The sequence below is a fragment of the Sander vitreus genome, chromosome 5 (genome assembly GCF_031162955.1).
Source record: "Sander vitreus isolate 19-12246 chromosome 5, sanVit1, whole genome shotgun sequence".
NCBI lineage: Eukaryota > Metazoa > Chordata > Actinopteri > Perciformes > Percidae > Sander > Sander vitreus.
This window is the reverse complement of record NC_135859.1, coordinates 31987524-32006799: the sequence shown is the minus strand read 5'-3', so window position 1 is coordinate 32006799 and position 19276 is coordinate 31987524. Positions and strand designations below refer to the sequence as shown.

At 40.5% G+C, this 19276-nt stretch overlaps 2 protein-coding genes across 4 annotated transcripts; one reads left to right on the top strand and one right to left on the bottom strand.

Annotated features, from left to right (window-relative positions):
* The first annotated feature begins 250 nt into the window (after window positions 1–250).
* LOC144518668 (tetratricopeptide repeat protein 16-like) lies at window positions 251–11459 on the top strand. 2 transcript variants are annotated; one of them, XM_078251500.1, is made up of 13 exons: window positions 251–494; window positions 1226–1410; window positions 1697–1787; window positions 2961–3098; window positions 3788–3888; window positions 4950–5079; window positions 5544–5758; window positions 6669–6967; window positions 7390–7534; window positions 7624–7789; window positions 9400–9533; window positions 10116–10257; window positions 11214–11459. In XM_078251500.1, the coding sequence occupies exons 1-13, from the start codon at window positions 462–464 to the stop codon at window positions 11313–11315; spliced, it is 1881 nt and encodes a 626-aa protein (XP_078107626.1). In that variant the 5' UTR covers window positions 251–461; the 3' UTR covers window positions 11316–11459. The 2 variants fall into 2 exon arrangements, with proteins under 2 accessions (XP_078107626.1, XP_078107627.1); XM_078251501.1 differs by having other exon boundaries at window positions 253–494; window positions 1229–1410.
* A 2173-nt stretch (window positions 11460–13632) lies between these two features.
* mymk (myomaker, myoblast fusion factor) lies at window positions 13633–18264 on the bottom strand. 2 transcript variants are annotated; one of them, XM_078249825.1, is made up of 6 exons: window positions 18130–18264; window positions 17266–17380; window positions 15944–16092; window positions 15391–15507; window positions 14982–15122; window positions 13633–14750 (listed from the first exon to the last, which is right to left on the bottom strand). In XM_078249825.1, exons 1-6 carry the CDS (start codon window positions 18262–18264, stop codon window positions 14526–14528), a joined length of 882 nt encoding a protein of 293 aa, XP_078105951.1. In that variant the 3' UTR covers window positions 13633–14525. The 2 variants fall into 2 exon arrangements, with proteins under 2 accessions (XP_078105951.1, XP_078105952.1); XM_078249826.1 differs by having other exon boundaries at window positions 13633–14699.
* Between the last annotated feature and the right edge of the window lie 1012 nt (window positions 18265–19276).

The following is a 19276-nucleotide window of genomic DNA, read 5'->3' as shown; positions in this document are numbered from 1 at the left end:
CATCATTTGTGCCTATTATTTCCCGTTTTCAAAATAAAAGTCTTTATGGAGCTGTAAGGACAGAGCAAGTTGAGTATGGGAGCGTCGTGGAATGTTATTTTAATTGGCAGGCTTTTTAATACTGTATAGGAACTACAGAGGCGTGGTTTAAGCACAGACAAACAAAAACACTGCGCTTTTCGAAGTCACAAATCAAAACTACAACACTAAACACTAAATATTATACGGGTTGACGCTATCTTAGCTGGCTTAAAACGGCACCGGAAGTGACATGAGGGGAACCTCTAGCTCTAAGTTGAAACTCTTTCTTTAGAAAATAAAAGCCTCGAGCGCGGGGGCTGTTGAAGTTGGTTTCCATGGTTGCAACCAGTAACTCACGCAGCAACTTTAATTTTTAAATTACAGCACGTTGAACTGACCTTACGTTAATGTGAAACAGCGTATTTCAGCGAGTTGACACAATGGACGCCGCAGAGGAGATACATGACCCGACGGTAACGTTAAATAAATGTTTGTTGCAAAAGAATAGCAAAGTAACGTTACTTTAGTTGCAACTACGTTAGCTGACAGCAGCGTTAGAGTCTCGATCTAGCTAGCTAGCTAGCTAGCTAACGTTAGCTGTGTTTGATAACGTTAAACGAAATAAAAAGCAATAACGTTAATTTAGTGCCAACTAATAACGATATAACACAAGCACAAAAATACAGAATATGGTAATATTATTTAAATCGTGATATAATGTTAAAATCTGTCTTTTTTTAAATGCAGATTTAGCTAATGCTAATTTGTAACTACGATTTTGAGTTCAATTTAAAATTAATTTGATTCCTATTTATTTCTATATGTAAAATGTCCTTAAAAGGCATTTGATATTGAATTGTATTGTTATTACTGTGATCAACCTGTGTAATGCATTAACATTAGCTAGAATTAAGCACAATTCTTAAACTGGAACCGATGCTGAACATGAACAACAATGGATACCAAAAATAATCCATAATATTTTCAAATAAGTATACATATACACTTTACTAAATTATAACAAATACACTTAGTAGTGTTTGATAGCGTCTACGTTAATGGTTTGTTTGTTTTCTTCATAGAAAATGAACATGTTTTGATTGGCAGTCAGTCTCCTCCTTGTTTTTTAGGTTGGTAATCCCTCAGGAAATGCTGAGATGTTTTGGTATTTAATATTACATTTTTGAAATTGGTTGTCCACCAGCAGGCAGAAGAGCAGAGTTTATTTCCCACTGCCGTGTCAGAAGAGAAGCTTGATGAGGCCAGGAGAAAAAGCACCTTCAAGCAGCTTTTTGGCTCCAGTAAAATCTTTCTGGCACCAGGAGAGAAACGCCCTCAAAGACCAGATCTACAGGGAAGCCTCATCATCCAGAGAAAGGCTGCAGAGCAGTGAGAAACATGACTTAAAGGAAACAAAGATACATTTTGAGGAGTGAATGAAAGGGTTCTAGCCTCATTTAAAGCTATGGGTTGTGAATTCATACTGCAGTATTATGCTTTAGGATTTACTGAAATGGTGTTTTCTACGAGAAAAGTAAAGTTCATATCTGTGTTACAAATATTGGACAGCCAAATGTGAGGGACCTTTTCAGAAAATATGTGCAAAGTTGGAACATGAAATCCAGTTCTTTTCCTTTTTAGGGTTAAATAACAGATATGATGTTTTTCTTTGCAGTTACCAAAATGGAAAAGAGGCAATGGGAAAGTCCCAGTATGAGAAGGCTGTGATCTGCTTCTCCAAAGCCATCACACTGCAGCCAGAACAGGTGCTGGACTAACAAGGACACAAAGCTACCCATGTTTAAATGTATTGCATGTTGTGACATTTTTATTTGTTTCTAAACTACTGGAATAAATAACCCTGATTATAAAGATAATTAAATTACCCAAACACTTGTATACTTTATATATATATATATATATATATATATATACAGTCATGTGAAAAAATTAGGACACCCATGCTAAAGTTGACTAAAAAGAGGAATAAAAAAATCATCTTTTGGAAATTGATCTTAATGCCTTAATTAAAAAAAAAGAGGAAAAATCCAACCTTTAAGAACACCAATTTTGTTTATGAATGAATAATGTATCGTAAATAAATAAATGTTCTTCCTTAAAATACAGGGGGCATTAGTAAGTACACCCCTATGTTAAATTCCCATAGAGGCAGGCAGATTATTATTTTTAAAGGCCAGTTATTTCATGGATCCAGGATACTATACATCCTGATAAAGTTCCCTTGGCCTTTGGAATTAAAATAGCCCCCCCCACATCATCACATACCCTTCACCATACCTAGAGATTGGCATGGTTTGATTTCAGTTAGCCTAATAGCTGGTTTGATTTGCATTGAGAGATGATTTTATGGAAAGTACCCCATGCCAGTCTCTAGGTATGGTGAAGGGTATGTGATGATGGGGGGGGGGGGCTATTTTAATTCCAAAGGCCAAGGGAACTTTATCAGGATGCATAGTATCCTGGAACCATGAAATAACTGGCCTTTAAAAATACAAATCTGCCTGCCTCTATGGGAATTTCACATAGGGGTGTACTTACTTATGCCCCCTGTATTTTAAGGAAAAACATTTATTTATTTATGATACATTATTCATTCACAAAGAAAATTGGTGTCCTTAAAGATTGGATTTTTCCTCATTTTTTTTAATTAAGGCATTAAGATCAATTTGCAAAAGATGGCTTTTTAGTCAACTTTAGCATGGGTGTCCTAATGTTTTCACATGACTGTATAATACATAAGCAAAAATCACATTACCTGTGACACACTTCCCAACTGGGGGTTTCAGTGTGTTTACTATCTTGGTATTTTGATTCTGTCCGCTGGTGTGAGATGTTTTGATACACTTTCAGTAGGTTCCTATGTTTCAGACACATGTATTTTTTCTCTGTCTGATAACCTCTGCTGTTGTGTTTTTCAGACTCAGCTGTATGTGAGCCAGGCGGAGGCCTACCTGCAACTCTGTGACTTCCAGTCATCAGCAGCCTGTTATAAACGGGCCTGCATCCTGGAGCCTCGAGCCTTCAGCGACCGCCTGGCCTTCGTCTACTACCTCCAGGTCTCCACAACACTCATCTGTTCTGGCTGGAAATTATTGCTACTATTACACGTACACTTCAGTGTTTGTCTTGAATCACAGTATGTCATGACAGAGGGCTTTACAAAGAAAACAATGGTAATTCTCATTAAATTGCTGCTATATAATGGCATCGGGAACACAATCAGGATGGGAATGATTTGAAATGAATGACTAGTACGTGTACAGGTTACTCTATGAAAGGAGTGGCTGAGGACAGAGAGAGGAGAGCTGCAGGAGGAGGGCTGCATTTTACAATTCTGCCATTTCTTTTGCTCTTGTTTCTTTTGTTTCTTAAACTGCCTCTCCCAGCTTTAATGAGAATTCAGAGCAGTTTTGGGGTTAACAAACACAGATAGTTTTGGACTCACTTCTGATTATTTATGCGGTGCCTTAATAATACTTAATACAAGTAAAGTAAAAGAATAAGTAAAATAAAAATGTCATTTTTTTAGTTGTTTGGTTTTTGAATAAACTGCGCTCTCCCCCTGGACTTGTATTTGTTATCCAGTGTTTCTCTGTCTTTCATATTCTTAATATATGATTCACACTGGAATTCAGGTTTATTCTGCAGTCGAGCTGATTATGAAACAGCCTTTATAAAAATCTCAGATAAATGCCTAAACATAAAATAATTTAAAGGTGATCTCTCTGTTTCCTGTCGTCCTCAGGGCCAGTGTTTGTTTGACAGAGGCCTTTTCCTCGACGCTCTGGAGGCCTTCAGCAAAGCTGCTGAAGTGAAGCCTGGCTGCAGGGCCTACGAGGCCAGAAGGTCAGCCAACTGCGCGCTAAGATCTAGATGAAAGTTGTGCGTTTGTGCTTAAAGCTTTAGTGCGCAACTTCTTTTTTTATATTACAGCAATAAACATACGTTACATTCATGCCATTGAGTTAATACAAAGCTAATTAAGACTATCAGCTCCACAAAACTCTCTCTGTATTTTTCAGTATGTCTATGTTTAGAAAATTCCGGATTCAGAAAAGTCCGGCGACTTTCGCGCGCAGAAAATCAAGCAAAGATAATGACCTCTTCTGAGGAGTCCATCATGTTTTTTTAATCCTCTGTGTCCCCCCCGGCTACTAGCAACTGCGTGGAGGAGGGGTGGGGGTGGTGCGTGATCACGGAAGGCTCGTGTCATGTGGATGCGCCGACAGTTTGCTGTTATTACTTCAGGGTTCATACGTTTTGAAAAAACCTGGAAAAGTTATGGAATTTAAAAAATGCAAATTCCAGGCCTGGAAAGGTTTTGGAAACATAAAAAGACCCAGAAAGTTTTGGAAAAGTCACGGAATTTTTTTTTTTTTACATAGCATAATAATAATATGTGATTAATAAATGTATTTCACGTCATCCTAACCTCAGCGTTCTATTCGGGGCGCGATATTACGACTCCCACTATGAACCACATCAATTGTCATTCATTTTATTGTTAAACCTCTGAGGGTAAGTTTTAACACTGATTTTTATTCTTATTGTATAATGTCGACTGACATTTTCAGGAATACATATTCATGGAAATTTGCCGAAAAGTCATGGAAAAGTATTGGTTAAAATGCGTATGAACCCTGTTACTTAGAATTCCTCATGGGGTATATTGCAAAAAAGATCCTGCTTTTTACAGTCTGTGGGGATATAACATCAGATATACTGTATGTCGATCTAAATTTAAGCACTATAACTCATATTTGACAATATTATTGACCGGGTGCAGAGGGACCAGTCATTAATCACAAGTACTCAAGACTTCAGATGTGATATTTTCAATCTACGGTTTGGTTTCAATTGTATGCACATTGTTCATTATTATATGTATTTGGTGCCTTGTGTCCCAGCCTGGCCTGTCTGACTGCTGCAGGTCACCACACTGACTCTCTGAAGCTGGTGAACAGCTGGATGCTGTCCGATGGTCCCAGCTCTGATCATTACATCCTCCGAGCCCGACTGCACAAACTGCTCAACCAGGTTACAGCTGCAGGGACCTCTTACACTTCAAATACCTCAAAACCAGCAGCAAATACACTTTACATCTCAGGCAGTTGATGATGCTGATGCAGTTTGCAGTCAAGCAGTTACAGTAAATAGGAATGATCTTAAACCTGTAGGTCCACATTCCTGCAAGGCCACAGACAACAGAAGTTGTCTGTGAAGTTGAAGCAAAAAAAAACAAAGCTTTTTCAGACATTTCTAGGGTGAATCAACAGAAGATAATTTTAAATCATGTTAGAGCAGTGAATAAAGATATCCTGCTGACATAATAATAATTATTCAGTGTAAAGTATCTAAATGACAGAGAATTTGTTTGGACAGACTTTGTTAAGGAGCACTCATACTATAATATGTTTTTTTGTAGATATATACTGCACCTACTGTAAACACACAGTCAGTTGTCTGTGGATTACGTCCCAGTGATTTTCTCTCCTGTCCAGACGTCACAATGTTATCAAGACGTGAAGTCGGCATTGGTGTTGAACCCGACGTGTCCGGCTGCCGGAGCCATGCTGCTGCAGCTGCAGAAGGCCAGTGAACAGGCCCGACAAGCGGCCGTGGACAGAGCTCTGGCCGGCAAGCTGCCTGAAGCCTTCTGCATGATCAATATCGCTCTGGAGAACTGCCCGCAGGACGCACGACTCTACCTGTTCAGGTGAGTCCTGCCAATATAAAACACTCAGACATCTTTTATTTACAAAGGTGCTGTATTGTAAAGTCAACAAAACATACACGTTGTCATATTAGTGATAACCTGCATGTTTCTACACTGTGGGAGGAAACCAGAGAACCTGAATAAATAAACATGCAGATGTGGAGAGGAAATGTTTATCTATTTTTGTTTTTGTTTTTGTGCTTCCATTCGATATGTGCAATATTAATATTTATGCTGCTGTCAAACTCCTTTTTTTTAGTGTCATATTTTAATGTTAAACTAACACTATTTGGCATTTGTATTTATTCTTTTTATTTATTTTTTAAACTTTTGTTTTTAGTTAAAGCAGTATTTATATGTACTGTATATGTACAGGTGAATAACAATACAAGCTATCTTTCTATTTTTCTATCTAGTTATACTGTATGTGACATTTTTCATCACTAATGAATGTATTGATTAGTTTTCTAGATAATCAGTTCATTATCTAGTATATAAAATGTAAAACAGTTACACACTTATTACAAGTTTCCAGAGCTACATTTTTACTATACATTATATTATACATTATTTATATTTTATGCTTATTTAGTGTGAACAGAAGCCAAACAAACCCTAATTGTAGAATATTCATTCTACAATATGAGACAGAGAAAGGCTTCAAATGTTCCATTTTTGAATCCAGAACCAGCAGATGATTGGTATTCTTAGTTATTAACTAACTACAAGAATCAGTTAATGTTGCTATATTAACTCACCAATAACTTTGGTATAAGGTCAGAACAATTCAGTTTTTTAAAATTCATTTGAATTCAATCGTGAAGCTAAATTTGATTCTGTTTTATTTGATTACATTTATTTTAATTAAATTAAAGTCAAACCTGTGTCATTCACTCCAATTATCCATTAGAGGGATTCTGTACCGACAGCTGAAAGACTACACAGCAGCCATCGAGGATCTGGTCCAGGCTGTGGAGCTGAGTGCGGAGGAGGAGGAGGAGGAGGAGGTCAGAGGTCAGGCGGAGGCCAAAGACAAGAAGGATGAGCACGGCTCTGTGGAAGAGGAGGTGCAGTTTCAGTTGATTCTCACCTACAATGATTTTGCTGTCCAGTGCTTCAACAGAGGCCTTTACGCTGAGGCCACTCTGCTTCTCAACAAGGCCATCGAGGAGGAGAAGGGCCAGGCGGGCCTGTACCTGAACCGAGGAGGTGAGGCTACTTGGTCTGTGAGTGTGTTTGTGTGGACATTTTTTTGTTTACTGTGCACACAAACGCACATCATTTTGTGTATATTGACACTTCAGTCCTTGGAGAATGTTTCGCTTAGGCCAGAAATAAGCCAAATATTAATAGAGCAACTGTGTGAATCTGCTGCTGGGCTCTGGGAAATTGCGATGGACATTTTTCATTGTTTTAACATTTTTTTAACTGAATAATGAATTTAGTGTTGACGATTATTTTCCCTAGAAAAGATGTTGGTCATCAGAAGCAGCTGTTCTGGTTATTGTATTAAAATATTAATTAAATGATTCAAATCTAACCTGATGGTCTCCTGATGGATGACATTACAGAACTGTGTCAACTAAATGTTAATATACGCGTGTGTGTGTGTGTGTGTGTGTGTGTGTCAGACTGTTTCTTTAAGCAGGGTGAGTGGTGTTATGCTCTGGCTGACTACCAGCAGGCTGAGGAGATGATGCAGCCTGATGACCCTGCTGTCCGGCTCCGCCTCGCTGTCCTTCACAACTCGTTGGGCTCTTTCTGCTTCCAGGACGGGTCAGAACCACAATTACACATTTACACAGAGAAACCTGGAGAGAACCATCATCTAATCTTGTTCATACGCTATATTTTTGCACCCACAGGTGTTTCCAGGAAGCAGCTGATATGTTTTCTCTGGCCATCCAGTACAACTCCACAGCCAGTCAGTACTATGAGAACAGATCGATGGCCTTTCGGAAGCTCCTGAACTTGGACGGAGCCAGACGGGACTTCATCTGCATGCTGATCCTGGATCCCGGCAACGAGGAGGTCAGTGCTTCATCTCAACCTCCAGGTCTGCTGACATTAGACACTGACATTTTTCTCTTGAGAGGATTTGGTCTACTCAAGCGTTGTATAACATTTAATTTAATGACGTTAATTCAATTTGAACTTTTCCCATGTCATTTTAAAGGTCCCATGACATGGTGCTCTTTGGATGCTTTTATATATACCTTAGTGGTCCCCTAATACTGTATCTGAAGTCTCTTTTATATAGGCTTTAGTGGTCCCCTAATACTGTATCTGAAGTCTCTTTTATATATACCTTAGTGGTCTCCTAATACTGTATCTGAAGTCTCTTTTATATAGACCTTAGTGGTCCCCTAATACTGTATCTGAAGTCTCTTTTATATAGACCTTAGTGGTCCCCTAATACTGTATCTGAAGTCTCTTTTATATAGGCCTTAGTGGTCCCCTAATACTTTATCTGAAGTCTCTTTTATATAGACCTTAGTGGTCCCCTAATACTGTATCTGAAGTCTCTTTTATATAGACCTTAGTGGTCTCCTAATACTGTATCTGAAGTCTCTTTTATATAGACCTTAGTGGTCCCCTAATACTGTATCTGAAGTCTCTTTTATATAGACCTTAGTGGTCCCCTAATACTGTATCTGAAGTCTCTTTTATCTAGGCCTTAGTGGTCCCCTAATACTGTATCTGAAGTCTCTTTTATCTAGGCCTTAGTGGTCCCCTAATACTGTATCTGAAGTCTCTTTTATAAAGACCTTAGTGGTCCCCTAATACTGTATCTGAAGTCTCTTTCCTGAAATTCAGCCTTGGTGCAGAATTACAGCCACTAGAGCCAGTCCCACAATGAGCTTTCCTTAGTATGTGCCATTCTGTGTCTGTAGCTATTGAGGAGGAGAGAGGGGGGGGCAAGGTGGAGGGTGGGGGTGTGGCCTTGACCAACTGCCACTTTGCTCGTTTGAAAGCCATGATGCCTCTCTCTCTCATGGGTGGGCCAAATTCTCTGGGCGGGCAAAGCAGAGAAAGGGGAGGTAACCTTCCTCCTTATGACATCATAAGGGGCAGATTCCAGATCAGCCCATCTTAGCTTTCATTTTCTCAAAGGCAGAGCAGGATACCCAGGGCTCGGTTTACACCTATCACCATTTCTAGCCACTGGGGGACCATAGGCAGGCTGGGGGGATGCGTATTAATGTTAAAAAAACCTCATAAAGTGAAAATGTCATGCCATGGGACCTTTAAGTCCGTCAGTAAATATAAAGCACCAATATCGAGATGCTGCTGTGGTAGTTATCACAGCATTACTGTATTTATAGTGGTTTTCTTCTAAATATTGTGGATATTTAAAGCCTTAGATGTAAGCTATGTTATTCTCTTATGAAATGCATTCACATAATGAGAAACAGTGTATGAGTATAACTTAGATTTTGTGGTTTATTTTCAGAACTTCTCTTTACATTTTTACATATGGATCAATCTGCTCCAGACATTTTTTATTTTTTTTTACTAATGATCCTCCTTCTTTTTTTATTAATATTTCCAAAGCTTGTGGAACTGAAAAGTAGTCCATTGTCTGAGTGTGTGTGTGTGTGTGTGTGTGTGTGTGTGTGTCTGTGTGTTTCTTTGTGTAGGTGCCTCCTGTGCTCATGAATCTGTTCCCTGGATGCAGCGTGTCTGATGTTTTGTCCAGTCCAACAGGACAAGCAATCAGAGTTCAGCTGATGGACACCATCCAGGCCTGCAGCTCGTCCGCCGATCAACAAAGGTCAGCAAGACAAAAACAATTCACTACGTCTGGGACACACTACGTCTGGGACACACTTGATTTACACTGACTGTGGAACAGCTGACAGACGTTAGGACATATGCACTGCATCTAAACATCTTATAAATAACTTGTATGTCTTCTGTACCTGGGAGTTTCCGAGTGCAACCAGTTTGCTGCTGGTGCCGCATCATCAGCTACACCCTTATTAATCCACTTCCACATCACAGTGATAGATAGTGTTACAGCAGCAAATACACTTTACATCTCAGGAAGTTGATGATGCTGATGCAGTTTGCAGTCAAGCAGTTACAGTAAATAGGAATGATCTTAAACCTGTAGGTCCACATTCCTGCAAGGCCACAGTGAGTGCCTCCAGTCGAGCAGTGGTACACCAAGAGTTCAAACTCTGATTTCTCTTAAACAACCTCTATGCACTGACAGACGTGAATACATTTAATGCTTTTGACTGAAATGACACATTGTCAGTGTGTAAGGATACAACTGTTCCTTTTTTTTTTCCAAATTGGGACTGCATATCACCAGCAGCGTACTTAGTCAAGTGCTGTAATGTGTTTTTAGATTGAGTGAGAAGCTCCTAAAGATGACTCTGACCAGTGAGAACACAGCAGGCCCATCAGTAGACCCCCCTGTCGCAGGAAAGGAGCTGAAGTTGTGTGTCAACCAACCGGAGATGCAATTGACCGTGAAGAGCCTTCTGCAGGTACTGACGGGAAAATCATAAGTAGGGTTACAATTGTTCATGTCCAGTGAATTTTAAAAGTCTATTTAGTTACAAAACTGATATCCTTTAGAACAACTGATCAATGACTTGTATATCTAAAACAGAAAATCTTCCTAAACAGAGGTCATTGACAACATTTTCAAAATCTATGTGAAAACATACAAAGCAACCCAGCAATCCAGGAATAATATCATTATTGAAGTCCCCAGTACACAAGCTACATTTTGTACAACACAAGGTCCCGTTTGACCAAGTTACAACATGGGATCACCTTCTCTCCTTTTAAACACAAAATATTTAATGTTCTGCTGCTAGGGCTCTCTCAATTAAAACAATAACAAAAGACCTTCATAATCCTTGAGCTGGTCAAAGTATATAGTTACAAACGACCACAAAAATGTTGCTTTAAACTGGGAAAAAAGTCAATTTATGACAGCTTCTGGCAGACAACCACAACGCTGACACATGCACAAAGGGGATATGACGCCAACGATAGGCGACCAAATGTAACGGAGCATTAGCTTGAATAAAAAGACCCATTTTTCTGGGTTTGAACATTGTTGGAAGCATTTTGGATAATGAAAGCACACAACAAAAAAATATATAACACAAGTCTAGTTATTTTTCAGACATTTTTATGCAGATAAGTTGCATCTTATGCCTTTGTTTTGACACATTTCACTGATCAAAACAAAGTCTCGTGAGAGCCCTGTAAGACTTGAAAACTGCTTCTGTGAAACGAGCCCCTGGTCATTACCTTTCCATCTGCTGTGCATTTAGCAAAAACATATTTTAAAAGCAAATTGATAACAGAAACTGATGGAAAGTTGATAGTTCGACTACAACTACAAAGCGGATATTTAGGAAGTTCGAAGTGTACGGCAGTGTTGCAGTTGTGCTGAACTACAGCTGTTCTTCTGTGTTGGCTGTGGCAGGTTAAGGAAGTGGTTCGGTCATTTCTCCACAATCGTCCAACTGTGCACCACACTGGGCCACGCCTCGACACACACCAACCACCATCACCATCCACACAGTGAAACAGAACCAGTCCGCCTTTAGACACGAGAGGAGTTCTTACTACAACAAGACATGTGGGGTGTTCTGAAACCACTGGTCAGAACTGATAGTGGAATTACTCTGGGTGGGACGAAAAATCTGTTATAAATGTGTTTTTTTTTATCTATGTTTGAGTGCTGTGTTTTTTACGTTCATTTGTCTGACTTTAAATTACCATAGTTGGCATTTAATGTGCTTTAACTATTGCTGTAAACATTGCGAATCACCTTTAAACACCTTTTCACACTGCAGAAAATCTACAATACCTACAACCATAACTATAGTCATTTAACTCAAACTAAAACGAAAGTCTGAGACATTTAGACTGCAGAGTCTAAATCAACAGTGGCAACACTTTTCTAAAACGCTGTGGTATTATCCTTTAATTAGCATTCATCATGTACTGTAGTCCAATAGGTGGCAGCAGATGCACAATTTTAGCACAATGGCATTTCTCAGGCTGCTCTACTTCTACAGTACGTTTGACTGGCAACATTTTGTCACACAGAAATACATGAGATGAATACTAAATTACTTTTACTTTCACTCTCTCAGTTTCACTCATCCTCCCTCTTGCTTTCCTACTAGCTCTTTGTCTTTATTTCTTGATGTTTTTATGTCTTTTTTCCTTGAGTAGTAAGACAGTACAAACATGTTAACATGTTAACATAACATTAAATTAAATTCCTAGCCACGGACCAATCTGTTGCTCAGCAGAAGTAATGAATTTGATTGTGTCACTGGTAACCAGTATCAGCAGTGAAGATGGGTTGTGGCTGCAGCCCTGCGGTGATCTCTGAGAGGCAGCTGACCTCACAGCATTAACAACAGCTGTGGCAACAGCTGACACACAGAGAGAGGACCTGTGGCACACTGGCTGCTGTCTCACCATAGAAAGTACCTACACCACAAAGCTGAAAGCACAAACATACCAAACATACCAGAGTCTGTTGCAGTCACTTCACACCGTGCACTTTGGTGCTTAATTGACTTTAATGAAAAATGATACAGCACATTTTCTCTTTACCTTCCCTGAATAGGCCGTGGAGTATTGAAGAAAGGGCTCTTTTCTGGTGTAGAAGTCGTTTTTTGTATTTGTTCAGATGTATTCCTTTATTATATTTCGATACCCACTTAAATTCCTAGCCGCCTTGGAATGTGGGTGCAGACGACCACGGAGGAGACGACCACGCTCACACTCGTGTCAATAAACGCTTATTATGTTGACACTGTCGATGTCTGCTGAGCAGTGCGGTCGCCCAATACGACCTGCGGCGGACAGGCCAGGTTCAGACCGTGTGTGTGTGTGTGTGTGTGTGTGTGTGTGTGTGTATATGTGTGTTTCTGTGTGTGTAAGGACCACATGTCTCAAGGGTCAAGTGATCTAGAAAATCCTTAAAACTTAAGACATTTTCTCCAGGTCCTCAAAACACATGGCTTTTAGGGTTCTGGCTTGAATTTAGGGTTAAGAATAGGGTTTGATTTTGGTAAATGTACTGCTAATGTCAGGGATTACAGACAGAAGACAGTCTTCACAAGTATAGTAATACAGCCCTGAATGTGTGTGGGCTTCAGCCCCTCAGCAGAGTGGTGCTGGGATAGACAGTGATCGTAAAAGAGCTCAAAAGTGTTTCACACTTGTGCAATAAAAGGCTCGAGTTACCGTCCTGTCAGGGCCAGGAGGCGCAGCCAGCCGGGTGGTGCCGGTGGCCCAGCCAGCCAAGTTTTTTAACCCAGACAAAAACACCTTTCTCTGGGCACAGGAGCTGGCGGCTTGGCCCCGACTCAAAACATTCTCTGGTGGAGGGGAGGTTCATTCACGTTTTGGCCGGAGACTGTTTTGTCTAAGATACGCAGAAGACGTTTGTAGTCTTTGGGTAGTGTTCAGGGCAGGTGACGTGCACGGACGCACAACTCCATGTCGTCCTGAAGTGAAAGTGGAAAGGGATGTGTGGGTTTGAAATTGGATTAGTGTTGCTAGACTGGAGTGGGCCTTGAAGTATGCGCCAGTCAGGGTTTGGTGTCAATGGCCGGTTTCTGCTTAAGTACATATCACTGCATTATGATAATGGCTCGGGTGGTTGAGGCTGTTAAAATTCCATCCTGTCCCCAAAGACCAGTTAAAAACAGGGTCACAACCATTTTCTTTCTATGGTCACATTTCATTTTATTTTCAAAATATAACAAAATTATCAATAACAAACACACTATACTGAATATACAATCTTCCGTGCTGCAATAAATAACAATATATTGATAAAGGTTTTCACCAGAGACATCACAAGTCTGCAGTGCACATTAGGGACAGAAGTCATAGCCAAAGCTGCTCGGTCAGTGAACTAGAGTTAACAGACAGAGGAGTCCACCTGCTGATCCAGAAACACATCAAGATGCTTCAGTCGGGTTACAGACTGACGTCTGGGCCGCCGCCGCTTCCCCTTTGCTCCAACGTCTGATGCTCCACATGACACATTTGGCACTTCGAGGACGTATAAAAACAGGTAAAATGTGCTTTACAGTCTTGTAATTCTCAAAAACAAATTCAGCCGCGTGCTTCCTTTCCCTGAGAGAGACGGGAAGGAGAAGGAGGAGGGGAGGCGGACAGACAGAGGCGAGCAGACGAAAGGTCTCCCCTGAGGAACATTTCTAAAGACAATTTATATATTTTGGAGAGATAAACCATCTGCCTGTTTGCTCTTCTCATAAATTTTCCAGTCAGTTTTACTGGTTTGTCTCAGCCACCGTCTCCCTGTTCGTTCTGTGTGTGTTCTTTCGTAGCGTGCTGCCTGTCCTCAGCTCTGGACAAGTGCTTCAGACAGCTGTGTTCATATTGGGTCTTTGAGGGCGCCGGAGGCCTGATTCCTCTTTTGTTCTTGCCCTTAAATTTTAGAACCACCTTCGGGCCCTTTTGCTTCTTTATCTGCTAGCTACAGTTACTGGTGGATTCCTGAAATCGCTGCTGACCTTAAATATTCTACCAGCCAACGATGATTTTCTGGAGTCGAAAGGAACGTCCTCATGATGGTTGGTTTCCTGCTGAAGTTGATTAACTTACCAGCCACATACAAGTTTATCAGCATTTGACTGACAGTTATTTGGTGATTTTCCTGTTTCCCACTCCTAGCCGACCACTATCTCTGCCTGTTCTTCAGGATGAAGTCCTTCTACGTGAGACAGTTACGTTTTGGGGTTCACTTCCAGCCGTTCATCTCTTTGAGCTTGCTGATGCTGGTCCCTTTGACAGGTGTGGAGGGTGGGGGGGTGTAAAGAGGCAGGATGGGGGTGCTACTGCGTTGTGTCCACGGCTTCTCGGTGGGGATTGTCCACACGGTACGAGAAGACTTCTTCTTCTTCGGCTTGTCTGTCTTCTCTTTAGTAGTACCAGTCTTCTCTTTAGTAGTACCAGGGGACATGGACTGGAGAGGGAACAATTAGGAGGCAGGGTTAGGGTGACTTAAAGGACATATGAGTTTGACTGACAGGGAGTGATGCTGCTTTGAAACAAGGTCAGTTTACCCTCTAAGTGATAACACCTTTTACTTTCTATGTAGATAATGCAAATCTATTCTGTCCGCACATTCATGTATGACCTGTCCTGCTGCTTTCAGCTCTCCTTTCTTTTTATTAAAAAAAAAAAAGTAACATACACAGCAGCAGAGAGTGAACCAGCTGAGTTTAGCCGCGTTTCGTCCCGTCCCTGCATAGCGGTTCTTCTTTGGCAGCAACAGGATGAAGGACACCGCCAGAGACAGATGGTAGAAGCTGTGGACGTAGGCGTAGTCCCACTCCTGCAGTGGAAAGAATACAGCACATCATATTTAGGGTGATTTCATTAATCAATGTTTAAATGTATTTCAACATATGAAGAAATGCAACTAGACAGCCGGCTGCCTTTTTTTTTTTTTTAAATAGTTGTATATTAATGAAAAACAACACATTTTGATAAAAGATGAAGCTGCAACTGAGCAACTTCAGATCTTTTTAAATATAAATGAAAACAGTATGTGATTAGTTAAACACTTGTTTAAAAAAATCACTTATTTTGATGATAGTCACCTCAAAGTAGAAACGCAGCATCAGAGCGAGAGCACCAAAGCAGCAGCCTGGACCGACCTGCTGCGTGTACACCGTCTTCTCTGGATACACTGCCCTCAGCTGCTTCATCTTCTGCAGCTGAAACACCATCATTACAATGATTTCCACAGAGTAGTCACACACAAAGTCCAACAGAGCGATTGATTGATTTGATGGCAAGAGGAAAAAGAAGGGGCAAAAGAATGAGAGCAAAGTGAAGAGGAGGTGTGGAGGAAAAGAAAGGAAAGGACGGTAGAGGAGAAGAAGAAAGACAAGTTGAAAAGAAGAATTAAAAAAGTGTGAAATGAGTAGACTAAAGTGCAGAAGAAACTGAGGAGAAAAAGATGTTGAAAAAGGAGAGGTCACAAGTCAAAGTTGTCGAAGGTGGAGATCAACAACGAGAAGATAGAAAAAAAAAAGGTAAAAAAGTAAAGATTTTTCCACATAAGTATACACTACTGTATGGTATCCCCTGCAGTTTATTTACATCTACTCACCAAACCTGAATACAACCTGCTATTCTAAGGCCACTCACCCATTTGACAGTGATGATGAAGACAGCTGATCCGATGGGTCCAGAGTAGATCCCGTAGCCCCAGCGATCCTGGTAGATCCTCACAGCGATGGTCAGCACTCCAAACATGGTCATACTGGAGCGCTGGGGTTCATCAAAGTCGCCCAGAGCTGGGACAAGGAGACACATACTGCATGTGAGATGTGAAAAATAAATGTAACTGCAGTGGTGCATTTATTTTTCAATATAATCCAAGTTTCATTTTCAAGAGTTGTTGGTCTGCTCTCTGTGGAAGGAGATTACAGATGAAGGGTGTACCATGGACCAAGGAAGAACCCCTTAAATGTAAGCGGATCCAAATGACGGGGCGGATACACAAATTATTTTTCACTTTAGTTAACATTGCGAGATAGATCTTATGTCAATGTTAAAATAACACGAGTCCTTACTTATCGAGGGACCCAACGCCCTTAGAACTCCGAAGAATTCACACTGATATGAAATATGTAAGTACTAATGGCAGAAGAAATGGCACAGAAATCTTGCATTTTAAAATGTGAAAATAAAATTGATTTGAACAATGAAGGCAGTTTAAGCATCAGGCACAAGAAGCCCAAAATTCTGAAGGTTTTCAGTTCATCCAAACATAAAACCGTGATGCCTTTTGGCAGTTTGTTTTCTGGTGTTCTACAAGGAATTCACTCACACACACACACACACACACACACACACACACACACACACACACACACACACACACACTTTCAAGCTTGATATTTAGCCAGCCATTTTACAATTACAGCTGACCAATCAGTGAAGTCAGCTGTCGAAGCATTTGGCCCTTCAAAGCACGTGATTTAAAGCCCTTGATGCAAAACCTTAAGGGCTTAGATGGGTAGATGGGAGAGGAGCAAATGTATTTGCGTGCGTGTGTGAGATCATATGAGAGAGTAAAAGGAAGTAAGTCTGACCACATGTGAGCTGAACTCAAAGACACAACATGTGTTATCAACAACTGTTGCAGGCAGAGCTGGTTGTTTTTAACCTTGTACTTGGGAAGTGTAGTTGCTGAATACTAACTTATCATCGTTATTTTCTTTGATGAACGTGTTTTTAGTACCTGCTAGTTTGAATTTACACCAAACAAACCCAGAAGCAAGTTCCAATTTTTCATTGTGGAATCCAGACAGGTGGAAAGACTGGTACAGTAGTCATGTGTGAGCAGGATCTCAGTGTCTTTCTCAATGTCATATCATAATTATGGACTTTGATTATGGAAGAAACGTGTAGAAGAGGCCACTAACTAGTATGTAGCGTGTGGCAGACTGTTAACTAGGACTTACCTATCAGTGTGACCCACATGGAGAGAGCTGTGCCGTAAACACTAAAGTACTCCAGAACGTCGTATCTCATGAAACACAGGATGGAGAGGCCTGGTCCATCACATGCATGGTAGATCTACAGAAAGACAAGTCACAATGAGGTTAATGGTTTATCAAATAAGTTATTAGTCAATTAACAACCTGTAGATAGAGTCCCATTTTCAACAGCACAATAAGTTGAGCCTATAGAACATTTGGTAATCATTAATAAGTGATTTCTTTCCATTAAAGTAAATATGTACCGTATACAACTTGTGAATTGGGTTGGGCCTCAATAGCTGTTTTAATGATGGATCTAGTTCCAAGTTGGTAAAACATCCAAATTTGTTAAGCTCTGAGTCTAGCAAATCTTTTGTCTCCTCTTTTTTTTTTTCTCAGCAAAGAGCGATGCGCAAAATGTGTAGTCATTTAGAGAGATCACTGTTTCGCAAAACTTAATATATTTCTCAAAATATTTGAGTTTAAGTATCTCTTAGATATGAGGTTATTTATACTTGTGAATCCTAAATATATTCAATAAGGGATGGGTGTGATTTATACTGGATTCAGATTCAATAAAATGCTATTAAACTCCAACCTTACTTCTGATTGAAATCCCTCAAGTGTATATTCTTTATGGATTCTTAGATTCATAAATAGCATGCTGCTGAGTTGAACAGCAAATAGAAAACAAAACCCCTCATATAAGCAATTTTGAAAAATATAAATTCACTCAGCTTCCTGCATACTCAATCGACAACGAAGATTTCACTCAAACACCACAATCAATGAAGCGCGAGCAAAACAGATTCAGTCTATCACATGAAAACAGAACCACAAGCTCACCGCAGTGAAGAACATGGTGAAAAAGTAGACCATGGCCTCCATGTGGAAGCCCCTCTTGGCTGCCACACTGGCTGTAGGCAGAAACACCAGGCTGCTGACTGTCGGAAGCAGCATCTTGGCAATAAATGCGCCCATTGTGGAGGGACAGCAAACACAACTCAAATAGAAACTGTGAAGGCTTGTAGATGAGAAAATATCCCTTGGGCTTCAGAAGATCTTTGAAATGATCTTATAAGAAGATAAGTTATACACTGTGTACACTCAGTGGTGTGTTAAAGTGCTAAATTAATAAAATGTGATATCAACTAGGAAAGTGGATGTCCTCAGGTCCCTCAGTCCTCATGTGTGACAAGTGAGTCTAGTAGTGTGTGGATGAGCTACAGAATGTTTACAGCACACATACACTCCCACGCAGCATGAACACAGCCAGCTGTCCAGTTTGGCCCTTTAAAGTTTAAATGTCCGCCAGGCTGGCAGGTCCACCGGGGCCAGTGTCATGACTGGGCAGCTGTTTGCATACCAGTGCGACATGGGAGGGGCTGTGGTCAGGGAAAGTGCTAGCATGCCACTCTGTAGCATATCTACAGACTTGTTCCAGATGGGTTGAACACCATTATTCTCAGTATTTGTTTTACCTGTTTGTGGCAAAAGACAGAACAGTTTCAGCCTTTGTGGGTCAACAGGAAGTTTCAGCTGGGAAGGAGTAGAGTTTGAGACATGTTATGGCATGCATCCAGCCTTTAGCAAGCCACTGAACACCAGTCCAGTCTCCATATAATTATTATGGTTATAATGTTCAATATATGGTCAAAGCTCAAGTAGGCAGGTTTTTTTTTTGCGTCATTGGGTAGAAATCCCATAATAACCTTTCATCATATTGTAATTCAAGTGGTCTGAGAGAAAACTTCTGCACCTCTTCTTGGAAATCCCTCTAACGGGAGGCTTTGGCCAATCACAGGTCATTACATAGAGAGAGCGTTCCTATTGGCTGTTCTACATATGCAGATGCACGTGCACGTCCCTTCAGATGGTGAAAGCCTGATTCAATGGCATAAAATCCTGCAGAATTTTTTTTGCTATTCCAGCATTAGCAACTACTGTCACCCTGCAAAGCAAACCAAAACAAGGAAGACAGACTTCTCAAAGA